Source organism: Protobothrops mucrosquamatus, unplaced genomic scaffold, assembly GCF_001527695.2.
Source record: "Protobothrops mucrosquamatus isolate PMUCROS unplaced genomic scaffold, P.Mucros_1.0 scaffold320, whole genome shotgun sequence".
NCBI lineage: Eukaryota > Metazoa > Chordata > Lepidosauria > Squamata > Viperidae > Protobothrops > Protobothrops mucrosquamatus.
In genome coordinates, this window is record NW_015386659.1 from 294,681 (window position 1) to 316,587 (window position 21,907).

The following is a 21,907-nucleotide window of genomic DNA, read 5'->3' on the forward strand; positions in this document are numbered from 1 at the left end:
ATGGGTGCTGTCAGGTTGGCCTGACAGGTGCCCTGCGGAGGATTTTCAACGTTTTTGGGTCAAGAGGCACGAGTTGTCCACTTTCAATGGCTGCCTCCTCTGGGGATCGAGAGTTGTGATCCCGGCCTCCTTGAGGGCTAGAATCTTGAATTCATTACATGAGGGCCACCCTGGAATCGTCAGGATGAAGGCGCTTGCGTGCAGCCATCTGTGGTGGCCTGGCATTGATCGGGCTATCGAGGCCCAGGTACATGGGTGTCATACATGCCAGCAGTCCAGGCGTGAAATGCCCCAGGCCCCTGTACACAGGTGGGAGGAAACACACACTCCATGGTCTAGAATACATGTAGATTATGCTGGGCCCTTTCAGGGACAATTCTTCCTGGTTATTGTTGATAGCCATTCCAAATGGCTGGAGGTCGTGCCTGTGTCTTCTACCACAGCTGCCAAAACTATTCAAGTGTTGAGAAACATTTTTGCTGCACATGGGTTGCCAGATGTTCTGGTGTCAGATAACGGTCCTCAATTTACTTCTACTGAGTTTCAGGGATTCCTACAGGCCAACATGATCCGCCATGCTGCTTCGGCTCCTTTCCATCCTTCCACCAACGGTCTGGCTGAACGGATGGTCCACGTCGCCAAGGACGCCCTCAAGAAGCTGACTTACAGCAATTGGCATCACAGGTTGGCTGACTTTCTTCTAGCCCATCGTACTACTCCGTGCACTGCCACGGGTAAGTGCCCGGCCGAACTCCGCTGGGGTCGTCGGCTCGTGACTAAATTGGACAGGCTGCATCTGGAGTGTGTAGCTTCACAGGTGTCTCAGCCACACCCACCACGGGTTCTGTGTGAAGGCGATCCTGTCTGGGCCAGGAACTACGGGCCTGGACACCTCTGGGTCCCAGCTGTGGTCTGCAAGGTCTTGGGGACTCTGTCCTACGAGGTGTCCCTGGAAGACGGCCACGTTCTTCGCCGCCACATTGATCAACTACGTGTGAGGCGGGACTCACCTGGGGTTCCTCCTCAGTCTCCTCTGGGGGGGGAGGAGGAATGGGGAATGCATTCTGAGAATCAGAATCTGCTGCCAACAATGGTTGTGGGGAACGACACGGGCTCTCAACACCCAGGTTCCACAGGAGATTCAGGTAGCAATTCATGGGGACGGGGGCACACAGACACCCCCACACACACTCGAGCCTGGGAGTCCCACCGGAGGTATACTAATTATCCACACCTCACAAACAATACTCCAGACACGGAGAATAACTGGGAGCATACTCACAACTCACAACATGCAAGAGAGCAGGCAAAACAGAGGGGAAACACGTCCTTTGCTGAAATGGCTCATAGAAGGATGTCCCCACGCATAAGGGCTAACAGGGAGGCATCCCTAGTCCCTAACACTACAGGAAGGAGCCAGGAAAACCATACTCCATCAGAAAACACGGAGATGAGTTCAGAGGGGTAGGAAAACTCCATAGGCGGTAGGTCAACCAGGTGTAGCAATCAACAGAGTTCTGACTTCTCAAGCCTAGGAGACGGGCAGGAAAGTCAAACAGAAGTCACAAGACAACCACAGGGCAATTCACCTAGTGTGGGAAGCAACGGGGAAAACACTACAGGTTCCCCAGGTCCGAGAAGGTCGCTCAGGGTCAAAGGTCCTCCCAAATACCTTGCAGATTACGTAAGGTGAGCATGTCAATTGCAATAACTGAACTAGAGGTTCTGGCTGGTTGACTCTACGTAAACGATGTTGGGGCTATTGGGTCTCTGTACGACGGAACAGTCCCACATCTTACACACACCGTGTGACTTAACTCAATATTTAATTATATAACCATCACTATGATGGCGTCCATGTGGGCGCCGTATTATTTCATCTAGGGGGGAGGGGTGTTGTGTCCTGAGCCTGCAGAAGCAGGCTCGGGACGTTGCAAGAGTCCCGGGCATTTGCAAAAGCTGCCCGGGACCAGACTGAGTGGCGCCGGCCTTGCGCGCATGCGCAAGGCGGGAAAAGACTGCCTTGTGATTGGTTGGATTTGCCCGGGGATCAGAAGGTATAAATAGAGGCCTGCGTGCCTCTGCTCAGGTCGTTCGTAGATTGGAAGCAAAGAATAAAGACTTGTTAGAAATGCTTCGTCTCAAACGCCATTATTCTCCGGACTTAACAGTAACAAAATATGGCATTAAACTAGATTGGCCCAAAGTTAACACAGCTTTAACAAGAAGGCATTCAATTAAAAGTTAACACTTAGAACAAGTCATAGTATTGGGTGAGATACTTAAATTAGCTCAACATGCCAATCCTTTGGTAAAACAACTGGGCAGAGATTGCACCAGGGTTTGTTATAAAGTTGCACAGTTTTGTCACACCTATTTCAAATATAAGCTGGTGGCTAGCTTAGAGGAAACTCCCATTCAAATGGTCAATAAAGACTAGTTTGTTAAATAGATGTGTAACTTTTTTTACAACTCAATTTCATTCTGGTTAGATCATCTAATACTGCAATTTAATAACTTCCATTTGTGGGAGGATTTTAAAGGACTTTTTAAGAAGGCTTATCTTTTGTGTGCATGTTTGATTTATTTTAATTTTTATTTCTTTATTGCAGATCCAGATATATATTTTTAGAAAGAAATTCTCTTTGGGGAATGATAAATTTGTGAGGTTTCCTCCTCTATTATCCAACCAACCATAACTAGAATAATAAAATAGTAGAATAGAAAGAATGGAAGAGACCTTAGAGATCAAGTAATCCCTGCTTAGTGTAGGAATTCTCCACTACAGTATTGTTGACAGATGACCATCTAGTGAAAAAGTTGACCACTTTCTAAGGCAGTCTATTCCAATGCTAAATCACCCTTTCTCCAAATATCTCCAAATTCTCTGTGTTCTTTTTAAAATGTGTTGCCTGGAACTGGGTGTAATATTCTAGTTGTGGTCTGCCAAATTCTGCATAGAGTGAAATAAGACTTCTCTTGACACTATATTTTTGTTGAAGCACTCTGATTGATCATTTGTTTTTTTGCCATCTGCTTTACAGTACTGGCTCATATTCAGTGTGTGAACTATCAAGGCACTTAGATTTTTTTCAGCTATATTGCTCCCAACATGCTTTTCCATCCTGTACTTGGGCATTTGATTTTTCTTATACAAATCTAAGACTTAAGCTGCTTAAAGTCACCTCCACGTGACTCTAGGCAGCATGTAAGTTGAATAAATAAACAAAATATTCCTGTTAAGCTACATTTGCTGGTTTTTATCCATTGTCCCAGTTTGTTCCTGAATCCTGATACCATCTTCTAAAATGTTTGTTATTCCTCCTAACTTTGTATCAGTGGCATTTTTATCATCAAATTTCAAACCTCTCATCCAAGTTATTTATAAATATCAACTCAGATGGTAAACAAAGAATGGCCAAGTTTGTTCTTTAAAGCCTTGCCAGATTGTTTTAATTGATTCATACTGTATTGTTTTTTTTCATTGCTACATGAATGTCCATGAAAAAGAGTAGTCAAAATCTGCAAAGATGATGGACTATGTTACTTTAGAAGCCCACCCCTTTCCCAATGCATGTGATTCTTAGCCAGTGGTGGGATTCAGCCAGTTTGCACCACTTTGGCAGAACCGGTAGCTAATTTTTTGTTGCCCAGGCCCACAATGACTTCCGGAAGTGGCATCCACACAGAGAACCGGTTGTTCACATATTTGAATCCCACCAGTGTTCTTAGCATGTACAAAACAAGTATGGCTATGATTGGGATATTGTGTCCATCATCTTGCAGACTTTGAGACATAGACCTAGTGACACTGCTGCATTCCTACTCTGTTTAATAAATTTTCTATATCAAACATAACTTTTCGTTCCTTTCAACAGATTAAACAAGCATTTCAAGCTAGCCCCTTAGAAAAAAGGCTCATTAATTCACGTGTTGTCAGGCTAAGGTATGTAGATGAACATTCCACTCAGGAACAGATGAATTAATTGCTAACAATGACATGAGAATGAATTTATAAATCAAATGGCCAAGATAGCATTAAAAAATAGATCTGGGTTACTTCCCCCAAATGGTGTTTCTCAGTTCTTACTCTCATTAATCAGCATTCAAAACTAGTATAATTATGCCAGTTGTAGGCTAACACCTAAGAGCTAGAGGCATGTTAGAATACACTAATCTTTTTTTGTCACAATTTAGAATGGAAGCTGAAAATAACCCAACTAACTGACATGTCCTTTGATGTAACTACTGCCAAATACCTTTTATATTCCTGTCTTTTGATAAGCTTTTATTCATGGAATCAATATCATCTGGCTCACAACCATAAAACTAGCAGATGAATATTTCAAAAATGTTTGGGACAATTTTAACATAATTAAACCTCCATAACTGTTATATTTGAATTACGTTAATTGAATTTGTCTCTCACTTTTTTGGTAACTGATGAATTGGGAGGGTCAGGACTAAATTCTACCTTTTCATCCTGAAACATCTAAACATATAAACATTTGGGGGAAATTTCAAGGCAAGACCAGCAAGTGGACAAATACTAGGACTCAGATAACTATTGTACAGTGCACAGTTTTTGCTGAAGAATCCATGGACTGAAAACGTTCCATAATAATAAACAAAGTGATGGATGTAATTAGGCTTAATTCTCTAACTGCTATAGATTGGAGAACATTTTAGGAAGGTTCTTGAAGTTCTTCCCACAGAAGTCCTATGTATGTTAAACTACAGATTTGCAATTTGCTTTCCTATCCTCAAAGCAGGAGCCCTTTCTTACTATGCAATGACCATATAAAATCTTTTTTTTTAGTATGCCTTCTTTTAATAGTTGAATAGATCCTGAATTAGGACAAATACATCCCTCCAGATATATTTGTTGAGTCTAAAATCATATTAAAAGTTCACTATATTCCAGTGAGTGGCAAGGGTAGGCTTCTGTGCAATGTGGTGTGATATTATCCGGCCCAACTGGATCTAACTAATGGGGCTAATACATTCACAATGCACAGTATGTTCAAACACATATAAACATGTGATTAGATTTATTAAAGTGAAACTGAAGCAAGCAAACAAAAAAGATCCTCATAGTGTGAAATCTAATTTCCAAAGCAAGAAATAGATACTGAAATTTGATTTATTATTTGAACCATTTGTACAAAGAATGGGACAACTTGCCATGGCTGACTCGCTCCAGCCAACTCTCCCCAGATATCTTGCCATGGTCAACTTGCTGCAGGACAACTCATTGTGGCCAACTTGCCTTGGGCTAACTTGTCCTGGGACAACTCACCATGGTCAACTCACCGGGACAATTCAACATGGGATAACTCAAGAGAGGGACAAGTGAACTGCATTCAGTCTCAAGGACTTTTAAATTGAGAAGATCCAAATCTAAAGCAAGACATGAGTTGCTGCAAATTCACTTGTTCCTCTCTTGAGTTATCCTCTGTTGAATTGTCTCACAGCAAGTTGGTCACAGCGAGTTGTCCTGCAGCGTGTTGTTGTACAGTGAGTTGGCAGCAGCAACTTGTTCCACAGCTAGATGGCTATGGTGAGTCAACCAGGATAAGAGAGCCAAGGTGTGTCGGCTGGAGTGAATCAACTGCAGTGATGAGATCTAGAACCATTTGTAAAAGGCTCACTTAAATTGTCTGTCTAGCCAAAGAGCATAACCACAGGGAATATGGATCACTGTTAAAACTGTTCCTTTTCTGCTGGAGAATACTCATAAATTTTCAGAAATATAAAGTTGACATCATTGTCCATGCCTGGAAATTATAGTTTTGTTTCTCTTAATCCATAAGATTTTGGCTTTAAACTGAGCATATAATAATTTAGCATTCTTTTAGGACTGTCTCAAAACACCTCATTTATTGAAAGATTATTTTGGCAGATTAGCATTCTGTATACTCTGGCAAATCTGCAGTGTGCTCTTATTTATTTACTTACTTATTTAGGCAGATGAATGGCATTATCTTGCTTCTGTACCCTGCCCCCACATTTTTTTAGCACAATACTATTTCTGGGAATTGTGGGACAAACAACAGCCAGTGAATAAAACTTAATTGCAAGATGGGCACATGAAAAGAAAAGGGGAAAAAGAGCTAAAACAGGGGAAAAGTTTGTGACACTAGAAGATCTCTATATTTTCTAGTCCCAAATCTTAGCTATTTTTGATGGTATCATCCAAATTTATGTCAAAACATTTCTAGTGCCTGCCCAGTCCCATCCATTTCTAAGACGCAATGAGTTGAGCAGCAAATCTTCTGGTGCTTGTACTTGGTGTTCCTTTATGGACCGATGCAGTATTTTAATTTTTCTGTCTTACTTGCCCCAAAGCCTTGAGTGAATATATATGAAAAAAATAACCCTGCAGAGTATAGAAAATATTCTGGCTTGTTTGGTCAGCTGCCTGTATTATTCTTTTGCAGCCCAGGGAATGATGGTGTCCTGGCAGATGTGGTGCTGATATTTAAGTTCATTGCCACAGATAATAAAGAGATACTCTGGACAAACATTTATCATATTTTGCTGAAAAAGCTGAAAGCATCAACATGGCCCTTAAGTATTGATCTTTCTTCTTATAAGCTCTCAGGCAAGTGTTACAGATGTCCTTTGTAATGATGATCAATTTTTTAAACTGTTTACTTTGCCTTCACTGTCACCTGAAATATATTTGTTGACTTAATCAAAACTGTGTTACCCATTTCCTATTCTTGCTTAAGATATTTGTGTAGTATTTGCACTTTTTTTTTCCTATGGGGAATAAAATACTTACAGCTTTCATATTTCCAGCCAATTTCTATTAATAATTGTTCCGTGGCTTTCAATTTGCTTATTTGTTTAATATTTAAAGAATAATTATTAGGAATTAACAGAGCATTTTGCCAAAAAACATTGAGAAAATTTCATTGAGCCAAAGCCAGTAATCTTTATGTTATTTGATTATTTTTATGAACTAGTCACCCTTATATAGTACAATAAATAGGAACGTCAGCTGGTTGGTTAGTTCATGATGATAACACACTAAATGGGTTATAAGGGATTTTCTGACAGCTTTTGTAAGAACCTATATAGAGAACAAATAGATATCTTATTTTCTTTCTGATTATTGTAATAGTAGAAAGATGCAAATTTAAATGCTTTAAGTTATGTAAAAGTAGTTCAGGAAAAAGACAATTAAAGACATTTAATCAGGAGGAAGAGTTTAGAAACGTGGCCTTGCAGTCTTCAGATTTCCTAAGGCTAATATGGTTGTAAGACCATTTGTATTGCATTTACAAAGGTATTTTGTTTTGTCCTAAGCAAAAAAAAACTTAAGCAAAATTTTCACCTTCTCTTATTTAAAATGCTGGATATTCAGCCTTACTGGAAGGGAGATACTGGTTTGAAAAAATCCTTTGCCAATATTCCCAAATTACTAGTGATTACTGAATCATGTACTTTAGGATGAAGCATGGATGAAGAGATTGCTACTGCAAAATTAATATTTGTTTCTTTATCTTTCTTTTCAGAGATAAATGAAGAAAATGGTACAAATCTTCTCAACAGTTGTAAGTATCAGAACAACTCTGTTTGAAAACAGATTTGTTAAAAATTGCTGTGTTTAGCCTCATTTTCCTCTGGATGCTGTTCTCCAGATGTTTTTAACTTTATAACTGGGGAAACTGGACACATCTACTGTATAAGATAAGACTCCCTATTGAGGAATGCTGCCTTAGCATCATCATTCTCAAACTTTTTTTATCTACTAGTATGCCCAGTCATAACAGATCTGTTTTTTTTTCATTCTGATTATCACATTTGATAATCACTTCCACTAAATAACATTATGAAGACAAAGAAGATACTGGAATCATGAAAATAAATTTTAAATTCACTTAATTGTAATATTGTAACTCAGATCACCCATGAACTGTTTCTTAAGAATGGTATATTATTTGTACAAAATTGAACCTTTACATAGCATTTTTCCCTAAAGGAAAAAAAATGATATTTCTGAGCTAACCTCAGCAACCAGCAAAACATATCTATTTTCTTTCTTGAATCCAGAAATGCAATTCTGTATTTATTTGGTGGTGAGTGAGGGTGTTCCAAGAAGACAGTTCTAGCATTTTACAGTTGTAGCATTCTGTGGTCACATGAATACCATTGACAGGCAAAATCTATGGGGTGAGCTGGATTCATTTAACAGCTATGTGAGTCATTTAACAACTGGAGTGATTCATTTAAGAAACAAGACTAAAAGATGATAAATTTGGGTGCAACTCACTTAATAACCAGCTCGCCTAGCAACAGACATTCTATCCCAATTACAGTCATACTACCTGTATTCAAAAGGGATTGTGCAATTATTTTCTTGTTTTGCTGTGAATAAATAATTTAGGGCAAGAAAAAAGCAATATCAAGACAGCACATTAATAGAAACAATTATGTTTTGATACCCCCTTGCCTGTTCCCTTAATGTTCAGTGAATGAATGATTATGGCTGTTTAATACATTCCACCATCTTTAATGAGAATGTCTTCCAGGCAAACATGAACAAAATTAGCCCATTCTCCATATTTCCAAAGAAGAGTACTTTGTTTATTTTTTAAAATTAGAAATTATGTTCTAATAAATTATGATTTTTATACTTCTAGCAAACCCCCAGACCCACTTTAATAAAGTGTTCTGTTCTCTGGAAAGAAATGAAATGAACATTCTTTTTGGGGGGCTGGGAGTAGGTTGTGGGACACGACTGGACAGATCTGTGGAGAGAATCTATGGAGGAACTATTGCAGGGGAAGGGGAATGGCCCTGGCAAGCTAGTCTCCAGCTGAATGGCATTCACCGTTGTGGAGCAACGCTGATCAGCAATAATTGGCTTGTGACTGCTGCTCATTGTTTTAGAGGGTGAGTAAATCTTTCCCTATACCTCTAAGACAGGGATGTCAAACTGCTGGCCCATGGGCTGGATGTGTCATGGCGAAACTGTGCCCACCCCATTGCTGGCAATGGAAAAAAAGTTGCGATACATCACGACACATCACACGATGTTGCGAGTTTGACACCCCTGCTCTAAGACTACACCTGAATCAACATATTTAAGCAATAAAATTTTCCCAATTCATTTATGCACAGATGTTACCACTAATACAGTTTGTCTCATATGTTCAAAACTAAAATTGTAGAAGGGAGAGTGGTGTTTAACTCTCTATCTCTGCTCACAGCTGCTGTTATTCCTAAACACTCCATTTTACAAACTGAATTTATTTCTAATCTTGAAGTCTGATGGTAGTGAGTGCAAGAAAAACTGGAAAACAGTTAACAAGGAACCATTGTGACGTTTTGTTTACAATAAATGGAAATGCAAATAGAGTTCTTATTGTATAATCTGTACTCTCTAATGTCTTTCAGTGTCCGAGATGTCAGAAGTTGGACAAGTAGTTTTGGGGCTCGTCTAAGACCTCCAACAATGAGAAGGAATCTTCGCCAGATCATCATTCATGATCATTATGCCAATAATGTCATGAATCATGAATTTGATATTGCTGTTGTACAGATTTCACCCCCAGTGGAATTTACAACTGCTGTACATCGTGTTTGTCTTCCAGAAGCTTCATATATTTTTCCAGAGAATACCACTTGTGCTGTTACAGGATTTGGTGCTCTTAGAGATGACGGTTAGTAGCTCCCTCTTTGGGACTAGTTAGCTTGTGTGAATAATCATTATTTGATCATTTGCTAACCACAGCAGATTATAGAGACACCAAATTACACTATTAAGAGGGCTTATCTCATTTCCCAACCAGATATATTCATAAAGATTTCAGGGAGAATAGAATAGAGCTGGAAGGAACTTTGGAGGTCTTCTAGTCCAACCCCCTGCTCAAGCAGGAGAACTTATACCATCTCAGACAGGTGATTGTCTAGCCTCTTCTTTAAAATCTCCAGTGATGGAGCGCCCACAATTTCTGGAGGCAAGCTGTTCCACTGGTTGATTGTCCTCACTGTCAGGAAGTTTCTCCTTAATTCCAGATTGCTACTCTCTTTGGTCAGTTTCCAACCATTGTTTCTCGTCCTTCCCTTTGGTGGTTTGGTGAACAACATGACCCCTCTTCCTTGTGGCAGCCCCTCAGATACTGGAATACTGCTATCATGTCTTCCCTATTTCTTCTTTTCTTTAGACTAGCCAAACACAAATCCTGCAGCCGTTCTTTGTATGTTTTAGTGTCCAGGCCTTTGACCATCTTAGTTGCTCTTCTCCGAATTTTTTCCAAACTCTCAACTCTTTTTTTGTGATATGGTGACCAAAACTGGCTACACTATTCCATGTGTGGTCTTACTAGGGTTTTATAAAGCAGTAATAATACTTCGTGTGATCTTGATTCTATGCCTCTGTTTATACAACCCAGAATTGTATTAGCTTTTTGGTTGCTGCTGTACACTGCTGATTCATAGTCAAATGATTGTCCACTAGGACTCCAAGGTCCCTCTCACAGTTGCTGCTTTTAAGCCAGGTCTCACCCAATCTCTATTTGTACCTTTAGTTTTTCCTACCTAGATGAAAGACTTTGCTTTTCTCCACACTGAAACTCATTTTGTTGGATAGGACCCATTGTTTAAGTTTGTCAAGATCTTCTTGGATCCTGAGTTTGCCTTCTGGGGTGTTGGCTACTCTTGTCAGTCTGCAAATTTGTCAGTTTGGTGTCATCTGCAAATTTGATGAGTTCCCCTTCAATTCCCTCATCTAAGTTATTTATGAAGATATCGAAGAGTACTGGGCCTTAGATGGAACCTTGTAGTAACCCACTGCTTACTTCTCTCCATGTGGATGAAGTGCCATTGAGGACTACTCTTTGAATACGGTTTCTCAGAGAAATACTCAACAGCATGGCAATTTGGCCTAGTGTTAAGGCACCAGACTAGAAAGCAGGACACCATGAGTTCAAGTCCTTCTTAGCAATGAAAGCCAGCTGGGTGACTTTGGACCAGTTGTGCTCTCTCAGCCCAATTTACCTCACAGAGGTGTTGTAGGGAAAATAGGGTGAGGAAGGTGTATTGCATGTTTGCTACCTTGAATTGTTTGTAAAAAATAGGCAAGATAAATAAATATATAAATGTTCAATTGTGGAATTTTATGTTTCATTCTGATATTCTGGACCTGTTTAAGAGCTACCTGACAGTGTTAGTTAAAACCACAGAATAACAGAGTTGGAACTTTTTGACAATATGCAATTAAGCCTTTTGACTGATGTGTTGCCAACTAGATAGGCTGTTTGCCTTCTTTTAGGCAGAATATATGTATTCACATGCATGTTCACCTGTAAGAAAACTAAATATAGAATTGCAAAAGCTGCAGAAATGTTTCAAATGTTGGGATAGATGGACAGATATATTGGAAAATCACAGATTAAGGAATAGCCACCACAATTACTATATTCCTTTCAATTTAGCTCATTCCAAAAATCTTCCTTATTCAGAGGTCACTAGAAATAACAATATTTCCTAACAGTCATATTCAATTGCATTAGAAAGTTCTCAGAAATATGCAAATAATTTATTTTTGTTTGTTCTAATCTGAATGAACAAATTTCCCATTTACCTAGCCTTAAAGCAGGATAGCTGTAGACCTGAGAGTTTACAGGAAAGTTCTGAGCTACCGAGGAGTCTCAGTCTAAGCAGGTGTTTCCAAAGGTTTCTATTTAGATTCTTTTTTGGAGGGAAATTTCCTGACAACTGCATTTAAATATATGTTCTGCAAACTATATACATTTCTTATATGTTTGCTTTTCTTAAGTAGTGTGAGGCAATTTTGTTATTTCATGAATTTTCATGGATAAAATACCCCATTATTATTTGAAAACCAGGTCCCAGTGTTGGTGAACTTCGTCAAACAGAAGTGAAAATTATAGGTAATGAAATTTGCAACAGAAGAGAAGTGTATAATGGAGCCATTTCACCTGGAATGCTCTGTGCTGGATACCTGGAAGGAGGAAGCGATGCTTGTCAGGTAGGTGTAATAATAACTTAGAAGTCAGCAAAAGGCTCCTGCATATATTGTGATTTGATAGTATTTTTGTACTGGAGCAAAACCCACTTATTGATACACCACCACCTCTACAACTAAGTAACAGAGATTTAGATGAAAAAGAACAAGTTTGGTGTAGTATTTAAGGACTGACCAATAAACTAGGAAACTATGAGTTCTAGTCCTGCCTTAGGCATGAAAGCCATCTGGATAATTTGGGTAATCCTAGCCCAATCTTCTTCACAGGAGAAAATAGAACAAGGAAGTATTATAAATGTTAGCTACCTTGAGTTATTCATTAAAAAAGACAGAATTTTAAAAATCTTTAAAAAAAAGAGGTGAACCAGAAGATGTAAAATGTGGAAGCTCATTTTTTCTGCAGTTCCAAGGTTATGATGGTGCATCTGGGGAGAGGAATGGGGAAGCTGTGGGTAAGGGTGAGAAATATGTGGTTTTTATTTTTATTGTTTTATTTATTCTATTCCATTTCTATATTAATTTGTTGGCCAGCAAGTCTAGCTATAAAGGCTTGTGAGGTGGGAGGGAGATGACCCCATTATATCTCCTTCTAAGAAGATTTTATGTCAAGGGAAATCATTTTAGATGGTATCATCTTTGATAAAACAGCTCTATCATATGATTACATAAGTTAGAGATTTTTCTCCTGGTCTTTCTAAAGCAATCTTCCATCCCTTTTAGGGTGACTCTGGTGGACCATTGGTTACATCTGATTCAAGAGGAATATGGTATCTTGTTGGCATAGTAAGCTGGGGAGATGAATGTGCTAAGCCAAATAAACCTGGAGTCTATACACGAGTTACTTACTATCGAGATTGGATTGCTTTCCATACAGGAATCTGAAATAATGACAAGTAACTTTATATTAATGTATGAGATCCAAGATATTTTTCTTATAAACAATCATACTGATCTGGTAAATTCTGTTGAGTAGGGATTTGTTTTTCTGCTGGAGACATCAACACTATTCTTTTCATGTTATTTCATGTCCATGTCTTCTTATATTATATTATAAATACTGTTCAACAAAATAATTTTGTTTGTAGTTCTTTATGATTCCCATCCTTAAAATGCTGCATTGTTTGCACTGCTTGATTGCATTGAATGTTCAGCTCTCCCAAAAGCTTTGATAATTTGGCCAATCTTTTGTTTTGTTTTGAGTGCATGGTATTATTCAAGGAGAATTGCTGCATCATCCCTTTCAGGGATTGGAGTATTCAAATACATAATTGCAAAAATGGAGAGAATTCTTAGGCGAGGGATCCTCCATAGTCCTCCTTAATTCATGCAGTCTAGAAAGAGACATGCCATGCAGATTGAGAAAGTATTGAAGTAAGGATCAGTTAGTTTGTATCAGTCCTGCTATCATATTTAGCCATGTTATTGGGGGGAATTATGATGATAAAAGCTGCAAAATGCAACTGCTCATCTTCTTAGAATAATTATATGGTTTCTAATAGTCTTTCAGTGGCCTTGTCCTAATCTGATACCCTCTGGAATGGTTTGAATTGCAACTCTCAACATGGACCATTTTGAGAAACAGAACTAGAAGGATTTAATATTCAGTCAATTCAAACTAAAAACCATTTACTTGGACAGGGAAGGAGAAATTTGCAGAAGAGAGTGACCACAGAAGAAAATGTTAGTGAGGTACCATGCTAAGTTGATTTTTATTATAAATAAAATTTCCAGTGTTTTATTTATCCTTCATTTCAGTTAGAAGAAATGATATGGTAATATAGTTTTCCATGTTTGTAATAGCTTCCACCAACACTGTCCTTTCCTTTTTCTGTGTATTTCCTGTTGCTCAGAATACATCCCAAGATTATTTAAGAGTTAAAAACAGTTTTTAAAATACAGTTTCTTCCATTCCTTATTCTTATATGGCAAAATTTAAAGAAAAGTGTGAGACAAAAGAGAACCAATATAGCAAAAACTATGTGTTTTAATTAAACCACTCATAAGGCTCTATTTTGAAGCTATCCAAGCATGATTAAGGATTATTTATTTATAAGTGATAATGTTTAAAGTGCAGTAAAAATTGAATTCAATGAGATTAACATTATTAAAACATTTCATATCAAGGAGTTCAACTGTTTCTTGCTTCAATTTAACAAAAATATTATTTTGCATTGCAATCCATCTGTTATCCATTAATGATCACAAATCCCATAAATAAGCACCATATGACCAGTGAAAATTTTATCATTCTGGTATCAACATATGTGTTACAAATCATTTATATCTCCAGTCTTTGGATGGATGGCTAAATCTGACATTTCAAACTGTATAAAAGTCTAAATCAGCCTTTCTCAATCTTTTGAGCCTGGCAGAACCCCTAAAATATTATTCAGGCTTCAGGAAACCCCTGAATATTTAGGTTCAAATATGTGCCAGAAGTTACAAAATTATTATATTCATTTTATGTGTAGTCCTGTATATATGTATTAATAGTGTTCTTAAACTAAAAATAAATAATTAAACTTTTCCTTTCCCCCACCTTTCTCCGCTCCCCGTGGATGGGTCCTGCTGCCACTGATATCTGGGCCAACCCAGCCCTAGATTTCCAGCACCCACCCTGAGATGGAGCCGCTCACTCCCCAAGCTATTGCACCAGCAGAAAAGCAGACTGGCAAACTGGCATGCTGGCAAGGAGAGGCCCATCACAGAGGCCCAGAGGTCACTCTCTCTTGAGCATACTCTCTCTCACCACTTGCTACTCTTTTCTTCTCTCCTCCTCACTCCTTGCTCAGCTTGGATTCTGCTCACCTCCTCACTTGCATGCATGTGCACAATCCCGGCCCTCTGCTCGCTACAGTGACCCAACTTACGGTTGGAAGTTTGAAGGCTTTTGTTCACTTAAATGATGAACTCCCAGGTGACCTCTCATGGAATCCTAGGGTTCCACAGAACCTCGGTTGAGAAACCTTGATCTAGATACAAGAGATGTGCTTGTATACAAGAGAATGAAAGTTAAATAATCATCTAGATCAGAGGTCTCCAACCTTTGGGGCACCAGGGACCGGTTACGTGGAGAGAGGTTTTTCGTGGACCAGAGGGGGTGTAGTTTTGTGTTCTGCCTGCATCTTGTGGATGGGGCTTTGCTTGTTTATGCGGATCGGTTGCTGGCATGCCACGGACCGGTACTAGTCCACGGACCGGGGTTTGGGGATCTCTGCTCTAGGTGGTTATTTAAACAGCAGGTGGCTGTTTTCAAAAGTATCTCTGGAATCTTTATCAGCCTATACAGTTATTGTTATAAATATTTTCTCAGCCTATTGCATAGATGAAATACATCTTGATTACCTAGATTTACAGTTACAATGTACTGTTTCAAAGACTTTCATCCCTTATTTGGCTGAATCTAATGAAATCTATGTAACAGGTTTATTTGCTGAATAGTGATAAATAACAGTATAGTGGAAATATAAGTGCTGACAGTAATACATATTTACAGACTTCTGGATTATACCAGAAAAGCTACCATACCCTTTGCTCACATTTAAATGCTATGGTTCAATTGTGTATATTCAAACTGTTCAAACTACTATGCCTACTGCAGTGAAAACAAACAAAGCATTGAACGGGGGAGTCCAGTACTCAGGAATAATATCCTTTAGAGCAAACTTAGAAAACAACAACAATAACAACAACAACAACAATAAATCCTTATTTTTCTAAGCTAAAATCATTCAGATTAATAATATCTCCGTCCTGCCAATATTAAGCAGCTTAAAAGAACTCCTTTCTAACATGAAGGGACCATATCTAAGGATATGTAGATAGGGAAGAAGCCTTATATGAATCTTCTTTATTCTTATATTTAAAATCCTCCATCTTCACATAGACCCTTTTTATTCCAAGCAACCAAGGACTGTCAGAAAATCATTCAACATCAACAGACTATAAGACCCAGACCAAGTCCAACTCTTTCAAGATGACCTGCCCCCTTCTACTGATGAAATCAAGAAAATGATCCCGCAGAGGAACTCAAATAAAACAACAGGGCTGAGTGGCATTCCTGCACTAGATGCAAACACCTTGCAAGCATTCCAAGATGCTTTGGAAAACATTTGGTCCATGGAGGAGATGCCTGAAGACTTCAGTGATGCCCTCATTGTGTCTTCTATAAAAACAAGGGAAGCAAATTAGATACTATAAAGATATCTTGTTGTTGTCCATTGCAGGCAAAATCTTTGCCCACATTTTTCTGAACAGAATAACAAAATATCTTTTTTTTTCAGCTAAAGTAGGCTGCTTTATAAAGAAAAATTGATATTCCACTTTTGTATTCACCTGATAGTCAAGGCAATTACCAATTAAAATATAGAACATAAAATACAATTTATTTTTAAAAATGAAAAGGATTAACAACTAAAAGTCTGAGGTAGCTGGAAATTCATTTTTGTATAAAAAAAATGAAGAAACATTGAAACATAATTCCTGAACTGAGAGATATCTTGCTCCGTAATTCTAGGTGTATTTATTGTAACTGGTTGGCTCTTGTTGGCTGAACTTGAGATTTTAGAGAACAAAGTGCATAAATCTAATCAACTTGGAGGTAGTCCAACTTTGTAGGAGCAACATTGCCTCCAGTACATATGAGCTTCGTGAATGCAAAAAGATAGGAAATTCCGCAGATGTGGGGGAAATATTAACATAGCAGCCAAAAAAATGATATGAGAGAGAGAGGGGGGGGGGAGAGAACAGGACCCCCTGGAATAAAAGATGCAAACATGGATCCTGGAAAAGAATAAACTGTCACAGAGAAAGGGAATCCTCTGGGTTCCCCAAAGAGAAAAAGGTATGGTAGTGATTGGTAACTCACTTCTAGATGAATACTATCAGCAATTTGTAGACTGAGCAATTTAGTGAGGTATGTTGTCCCTCATGTGCAAAGATAAGAGAGGCTTACCCAAATAATCAAACCAACTGATTACTATCCCTTTGTCCTCTTTCATGTTGGGACAAACAATGCAACAAAAAAGACCCTGAAAAATATCAAAGAACTATGAGCTACTAGGAAGGCAAAAGACTTTAGAAGCATATTTTCATCCATATTTCCAATGGAAAGTCAACACCCAGTGAGGGAATGGATGATTCTAGAGGCAAATTGCTTGCTCAACAGATGATGCCATTGAAACAACTTTAAATTTTGGGACCATGGTTTTCACTGTCAGAGGACTGGAAAAAAGCTGATGTGGTTCCAATCTTCAAAAAGGGAGAAAAAAGAGGGTCCAGGAAATTTTTATTTTTTTTTTGACATTGTGATGCGCATTGTTTTTTGTTTTTTTTTAATTTATTTTTTATTTTTCCAAACTCTCCCCCATACATATACTGTGATATTTATCAGATATTAACATACATTCTTTTTACATTCTTATATATAAGATACTTTTAATGAAATAAATACATGCACATGACTTTTGGTGTTGCTCGCCCATTTCCCCTTTTACTGCATCCCCACTCCTTCTTCTCTACCTTCNTCCTTCTCTTTCTTCCCTACTTCCCTCTTCTTCCTCTCCTCTCCTCTTCTCTTTCACCACTCTCTCCTCCAACCTTCCTACTTCCTTCTCCCCTCCTTTACTCTTTTCTCTCTCCTCTCCTTTCTTTCCTCTCATCCCTCTTCAGATACAATTCAGGGGTAATGTCCGAACAACTCCTCTCTCCAAATTTCCCTATCTGGAAATTAAAGACCAATCAACAACTGGGAAAATCCTGGAAAAGGTAATCAAGCAGTGGATTTGTGAGCAACTAAAAATGAACAAAGTGATTAATAGAAGCCAGCATGAGCTTGTTAAAAACAGGTTATGCCAAACAAAACTTATTGCCTTCTTGGTTAAAGTGACTGTGTTAATACGTAAACTTTTAAATATAATGGAATATTGATTTACTTGTTATTAAGGTTCCATTGTGAACATTCCTTGTTATACAGCACATCTATTACGAAGCTACCACACAAAGCTTAGTTTTTACAAAAATGCTACAGGACTTTACTGCCATCAAGTGGTACTGAATTGTTTAGTGTTTCATTTAAAATAAAATTTTAAGAAGTTTCAAGTAATACAGTGCATACATACTACAGAAAAAATGGTTTAAGTAAAAAGAAAATGTCAGTTACTAGAACTTTATTTATTGAGATATTTCTGACAATGGCATTTGGATCATATACTTATTTCCTAATGAGATCCATAAAATCAGAGGAGAAAAACAATCAATAAAAAGAAAAAATGGTTTGGAATTGGAAAATTACCTAATATAAAGCCTCCTGTAACTTATCTCTATGTGCTTCATAAGTATCTCCTTTGCCTTCATCTTTCTTCTTTTTCACACAGCAATCCTCATTTTGTCATTGAAGGAAATAAAAGTTATTATTTTAATAATTGTAGAAATAATTGTAGAAATGTAATGCCATTATATGAAACTGTCTCTTTAGTACAAATGTAACACTGTAACGCAAATGTAACAATGTAATGCCAATATATAAAACAGGAATGTTTACTGTTTCCTGCCCATGTAAAAGTGACTACAAATGGTAATAGCAAAGATAATTAATTATGACCAAATGTTTACTATTTCCTGCCTAAAAGTCCTCCGGACACAGGAACTTACACTTTGAGTAGAAATCCTACTCTCAAAGAGGGGGATTTTGACCCTAGGTGAAAATTACAAATAAACAAGATAACAGCAGATGGGTGGAAGAGGTCAGGATGACTTTAAGTACAACTTCAAAGTACATTATAAAGATGAAAGAGCTTCTTAGATGTGGCATGCATTGTAGGGGTATAAAATGCAAAACTTGAAACCAGGCCAGTGCGCTCCTGGAAACCAATCCATAGGGAAGGATCCAGGAGGCCCATTTGCAAACGCTTCTCTTCTCTTCTCTTCTCTTTTCTTTTTATTCTTTTTATGTTATTCTCCAATAAACCTTTGTTTTGTTAACCAGACTTGTCTTCGTATTGTGAGTATCAAAATTTGGGGTTTTTACATCTCACATCATCTATATGCCATCTATCCATCCCAGGATTGTAGCAGTAATATATAGTTGGTTCTTGTTTAACAAAGGCAAAGGAAAGCTGAATTAAGATCATAAGCACTGTTGCAATTTTACTTAGCAACTACTTTAATTAACAACCAAGTTGATGGTCTCAATTATTGTCACTAAATGAAGACTGTCTCTATATTAACTGATTCTATTCCTAGAGTTATTCCTGCACTATGGCAGAGTCCGCTTCCTGTATATCAACTGATTAACCAAAGCAAAATGATCTCCCTTACTTTTAATATATTGTGGGGAAATGCCCATCTAGACAAGAAACCAAAGCAACTGGAGGGAGATGCAACATTTTTTTATTGGCATGTACAACTGCAGTGATCACTGGGCTCCTCGCCAGAGAATGAAAGAGCCTGAAATTCACAGAGTTACAACTTTGACAGGTCCCCAAAGTAATATATTTTAACCCTATGCCTATTTTCTACTTCTGTAGCCTTTCTTTGTGGTCTGCCATTGTGTTGGGAGGGGGGAGCTTTTGGGATTGCTTTGCACTGCCTTCTATGATGCACTTCTCCCAGGGGATGGAATGTCTCTCCCTTATCTGAGAGATGGTTTACGCTTGGAGCCAGAAGAAATCGAAAGTGAGAAAGACCTTGAGGAGCCCACCGAAATGACCAGTTATCAAAACACTATGCCACCTGTGGATTGGCTGGGATTTAAATGAACACTGGGATGCTTGGGGGAGGAGTACTGAATGTTGCTTTTAATATACTGCTTTGCGGGTTTTTCTCTCAGACCTCGTCTTGATTCCCTGCTGTCACTAGCCCCTAATAAAAGTACCTTTTGAGACAATGCCTGTTTCAAGAATTCTGCTTTCTTGGATGGCTTAGCTGAGGTAGGTCCTTACAAACTTATATAATCTTTGAAAAAAATTACAAAGATACTGTAAATTATTATATGACTCTTGGAACTTATCATCTGATAAGCAAGTAGAGGCTACCCTGGCACCTCTAAATCCTACATTTCCAAGAAGGACTCCATGTCTGCCCTTCTTTTTTAATACTAGCACCTTTTAAGATAAATACTGTTTTTATGCTCATATATTTGACTCCTTTCATTAAAAGGAAAAGACAATCCACTTTTTGTTACCTGTCTTCCTTCCCCTGCAGATTCATTAACTAGTTTCAGGTGGCCTGGATATTCAAAGTACCCATATGGACTTTGTATTATTAACCACAAATGATTATGTTAAAAAAGGAAATGGAAATGGATGCAATTTGGGGAGTTAATTGAACGAAATCATTGTTGAAATCTCTCCTACTGTTAAATTTCAGGATACAATTATCTTTTGTATCTAGTTGTTCAGAGAGAGAGAAAAATACAAAGGGGAAACAGCAGAAACCTCTATTGAAATGTTTTTGATCTTGATCCATTGGACAAGTTATATTAAGCCAGATTTTTTTAAACCAGGCACAGCAGCTTAGTTTGTACATCATACAAAATGCATCATACTAAGTCAAAATGAATGAGTTTGCATATCACAGAAATTAAAAGCAAGCAATATGTGTTAGATGTGGGATGTGCCAATGACAATCATTGATGCTGAAGACTCAAACAGTAACTAGTTTTATTTTAAAATTCTTGCAATCCTAAGTAAAGTTTAGTGGGTATAAATAGCATTGAAATGGTTTATATTTCAGATTGGAGCAAAAGGAACAATGACAAAAATTAAACCAGGGGTGGGCAAATGTCAGTAAACAGACCACATAGGCAATATAGTACCAGGTAGGCAATATATCAAAATATGTAAGCGATTTTTGACATTCTAACCCCTTTAAATTTATGGGCTAGAGTTTCCTTGCAATGCTCATTGCTTAGTGTGCAGGTTGTAAGATACTAATTCTCCAATTAAGTAATTGATCTTGCCTAATTATACTGTGAACTTGGTGTGCCTTTATAGCTTTATAGTAATACTAACCTAATTGTTAAGTACGGAGAATAATGGCGCTTGAGACGAAGCATTTCTAACAAGTCTTTATTCTTTGCTTCCAATCTACGAACAACCCGAGCAGAGGCACGCAGGCCTCTATTTATACCTTCTGATCCCCGGGCAAATCCAACCAATCACAAGGCAGTCTTTTCCCGCCTTGCGCATGCGCGCAAGGCCGGCGCCACTCAGTCTGGTCCCGGGCAGCTTTTGCAAATGCCCGGGACTCTTACAACCTCCCGAGCCTGCTTCTGCAGGCTCAGGACACAACACCCCTCCCCCCTAGATGAAATAATACGGCGCCCACATGGATGCCATCATAGTGATGGTTATATAATTAAATATTGAGTTAAGTCACACGGTGTGTGTAAGATGTGGGACTGTTCCGTCGTACAGAGACCCAATAGCCCCAACATCGTTTACGTAGAGTCAACCAGCCAGAACCTCTAGTTCAGTTATTGCAATTGACATGCTCACCTTACGTAATCTGCAAGGTATTTGGGAGGACCTTTGACCCTGAGCGACCTTCTCGGACCTGGGGAACCTGTAGTGTTTTCCCCGTTGCTTCCCACACTAGGTGAATTGCCCTGTGGTTGTCTTGTGACTTCTGTTTGACTTTCCTGCCTGTCTCCTAGGCTTGAGAAGTCAGAACTCTGTTGATCGCTACACCTGGTTGACCTACCGCCTATGGAGTTTTCCAACCCCTCTGAACTCATCTCCGTGTTTCCTGACGGAGTGTGGTTTTCCTGGCTCCTTCCTGTAGTGTTAGGGACTAGGGATGCCTCCCTGTTAGCCCTTATGCGTGGGGACATCCTTCTATGAGCCATTTCAGCAAAGGACGTGTTTCCCCTCTGTTTTGCCTGCTCTCTTGCATGTTGTGAGTTGT

At 38.5% G+C, this 21,907-nt stretch overlaps 1 protein-coding gene across 4 annotated transcripts in view; it reads left to right on the forward strand.

Moving 5' to 3' along the window:
• Positions 1 to 13,051, forward strand: part of TMPRSS11E (transmembrane serine protease 11E) — a 63,458-nt gene extending 50,407 nt beyond the window's left edge. For 3 of the 4 annotated variants that reach the window (XM_015815157.1, XM_015815158.1, XM_015815159.2), the window contains 7 exons: positions 3,879 to 3,946; positions 6,441 to 6,604; positions 7,524 to 7,562; positions 8,733 to 8,904; positions 9,409 to 9,674; positions 11,862 to 12,004; positions 12,722 to 13,051. In XM_015815157.1, the coding sequence (XP_015670643.1) occupies positions 3,879 to 3,946; positions 6,441 to 6,604; positions 7,524 to 7,562; positions 8,733 to 8,904; positions 9,409 to 9,674; positions 11,862 to 12,004; positions 12,722 to 12,883 (1,014 nt within the window). In that variant the 3' untranslated portion in view covers positions 12,884 to 13,051. The remainder of the gene's footprint in view (positions 1 to 3,878; positions 3,947 to 6,440; positions 6,605 to 7,523; positions 7,563 to 8,732; positions 8,905 to 9,408; positions 9,675 to 11,861; positions 12,005 to 12,721) is intronic. The other variant, XM_015815160.1, reaches the window with a different exon arrangement.
• The last annotated feature ends 8,856 nt before the right edge of the window (positions 13,052 to 21,907 follow it).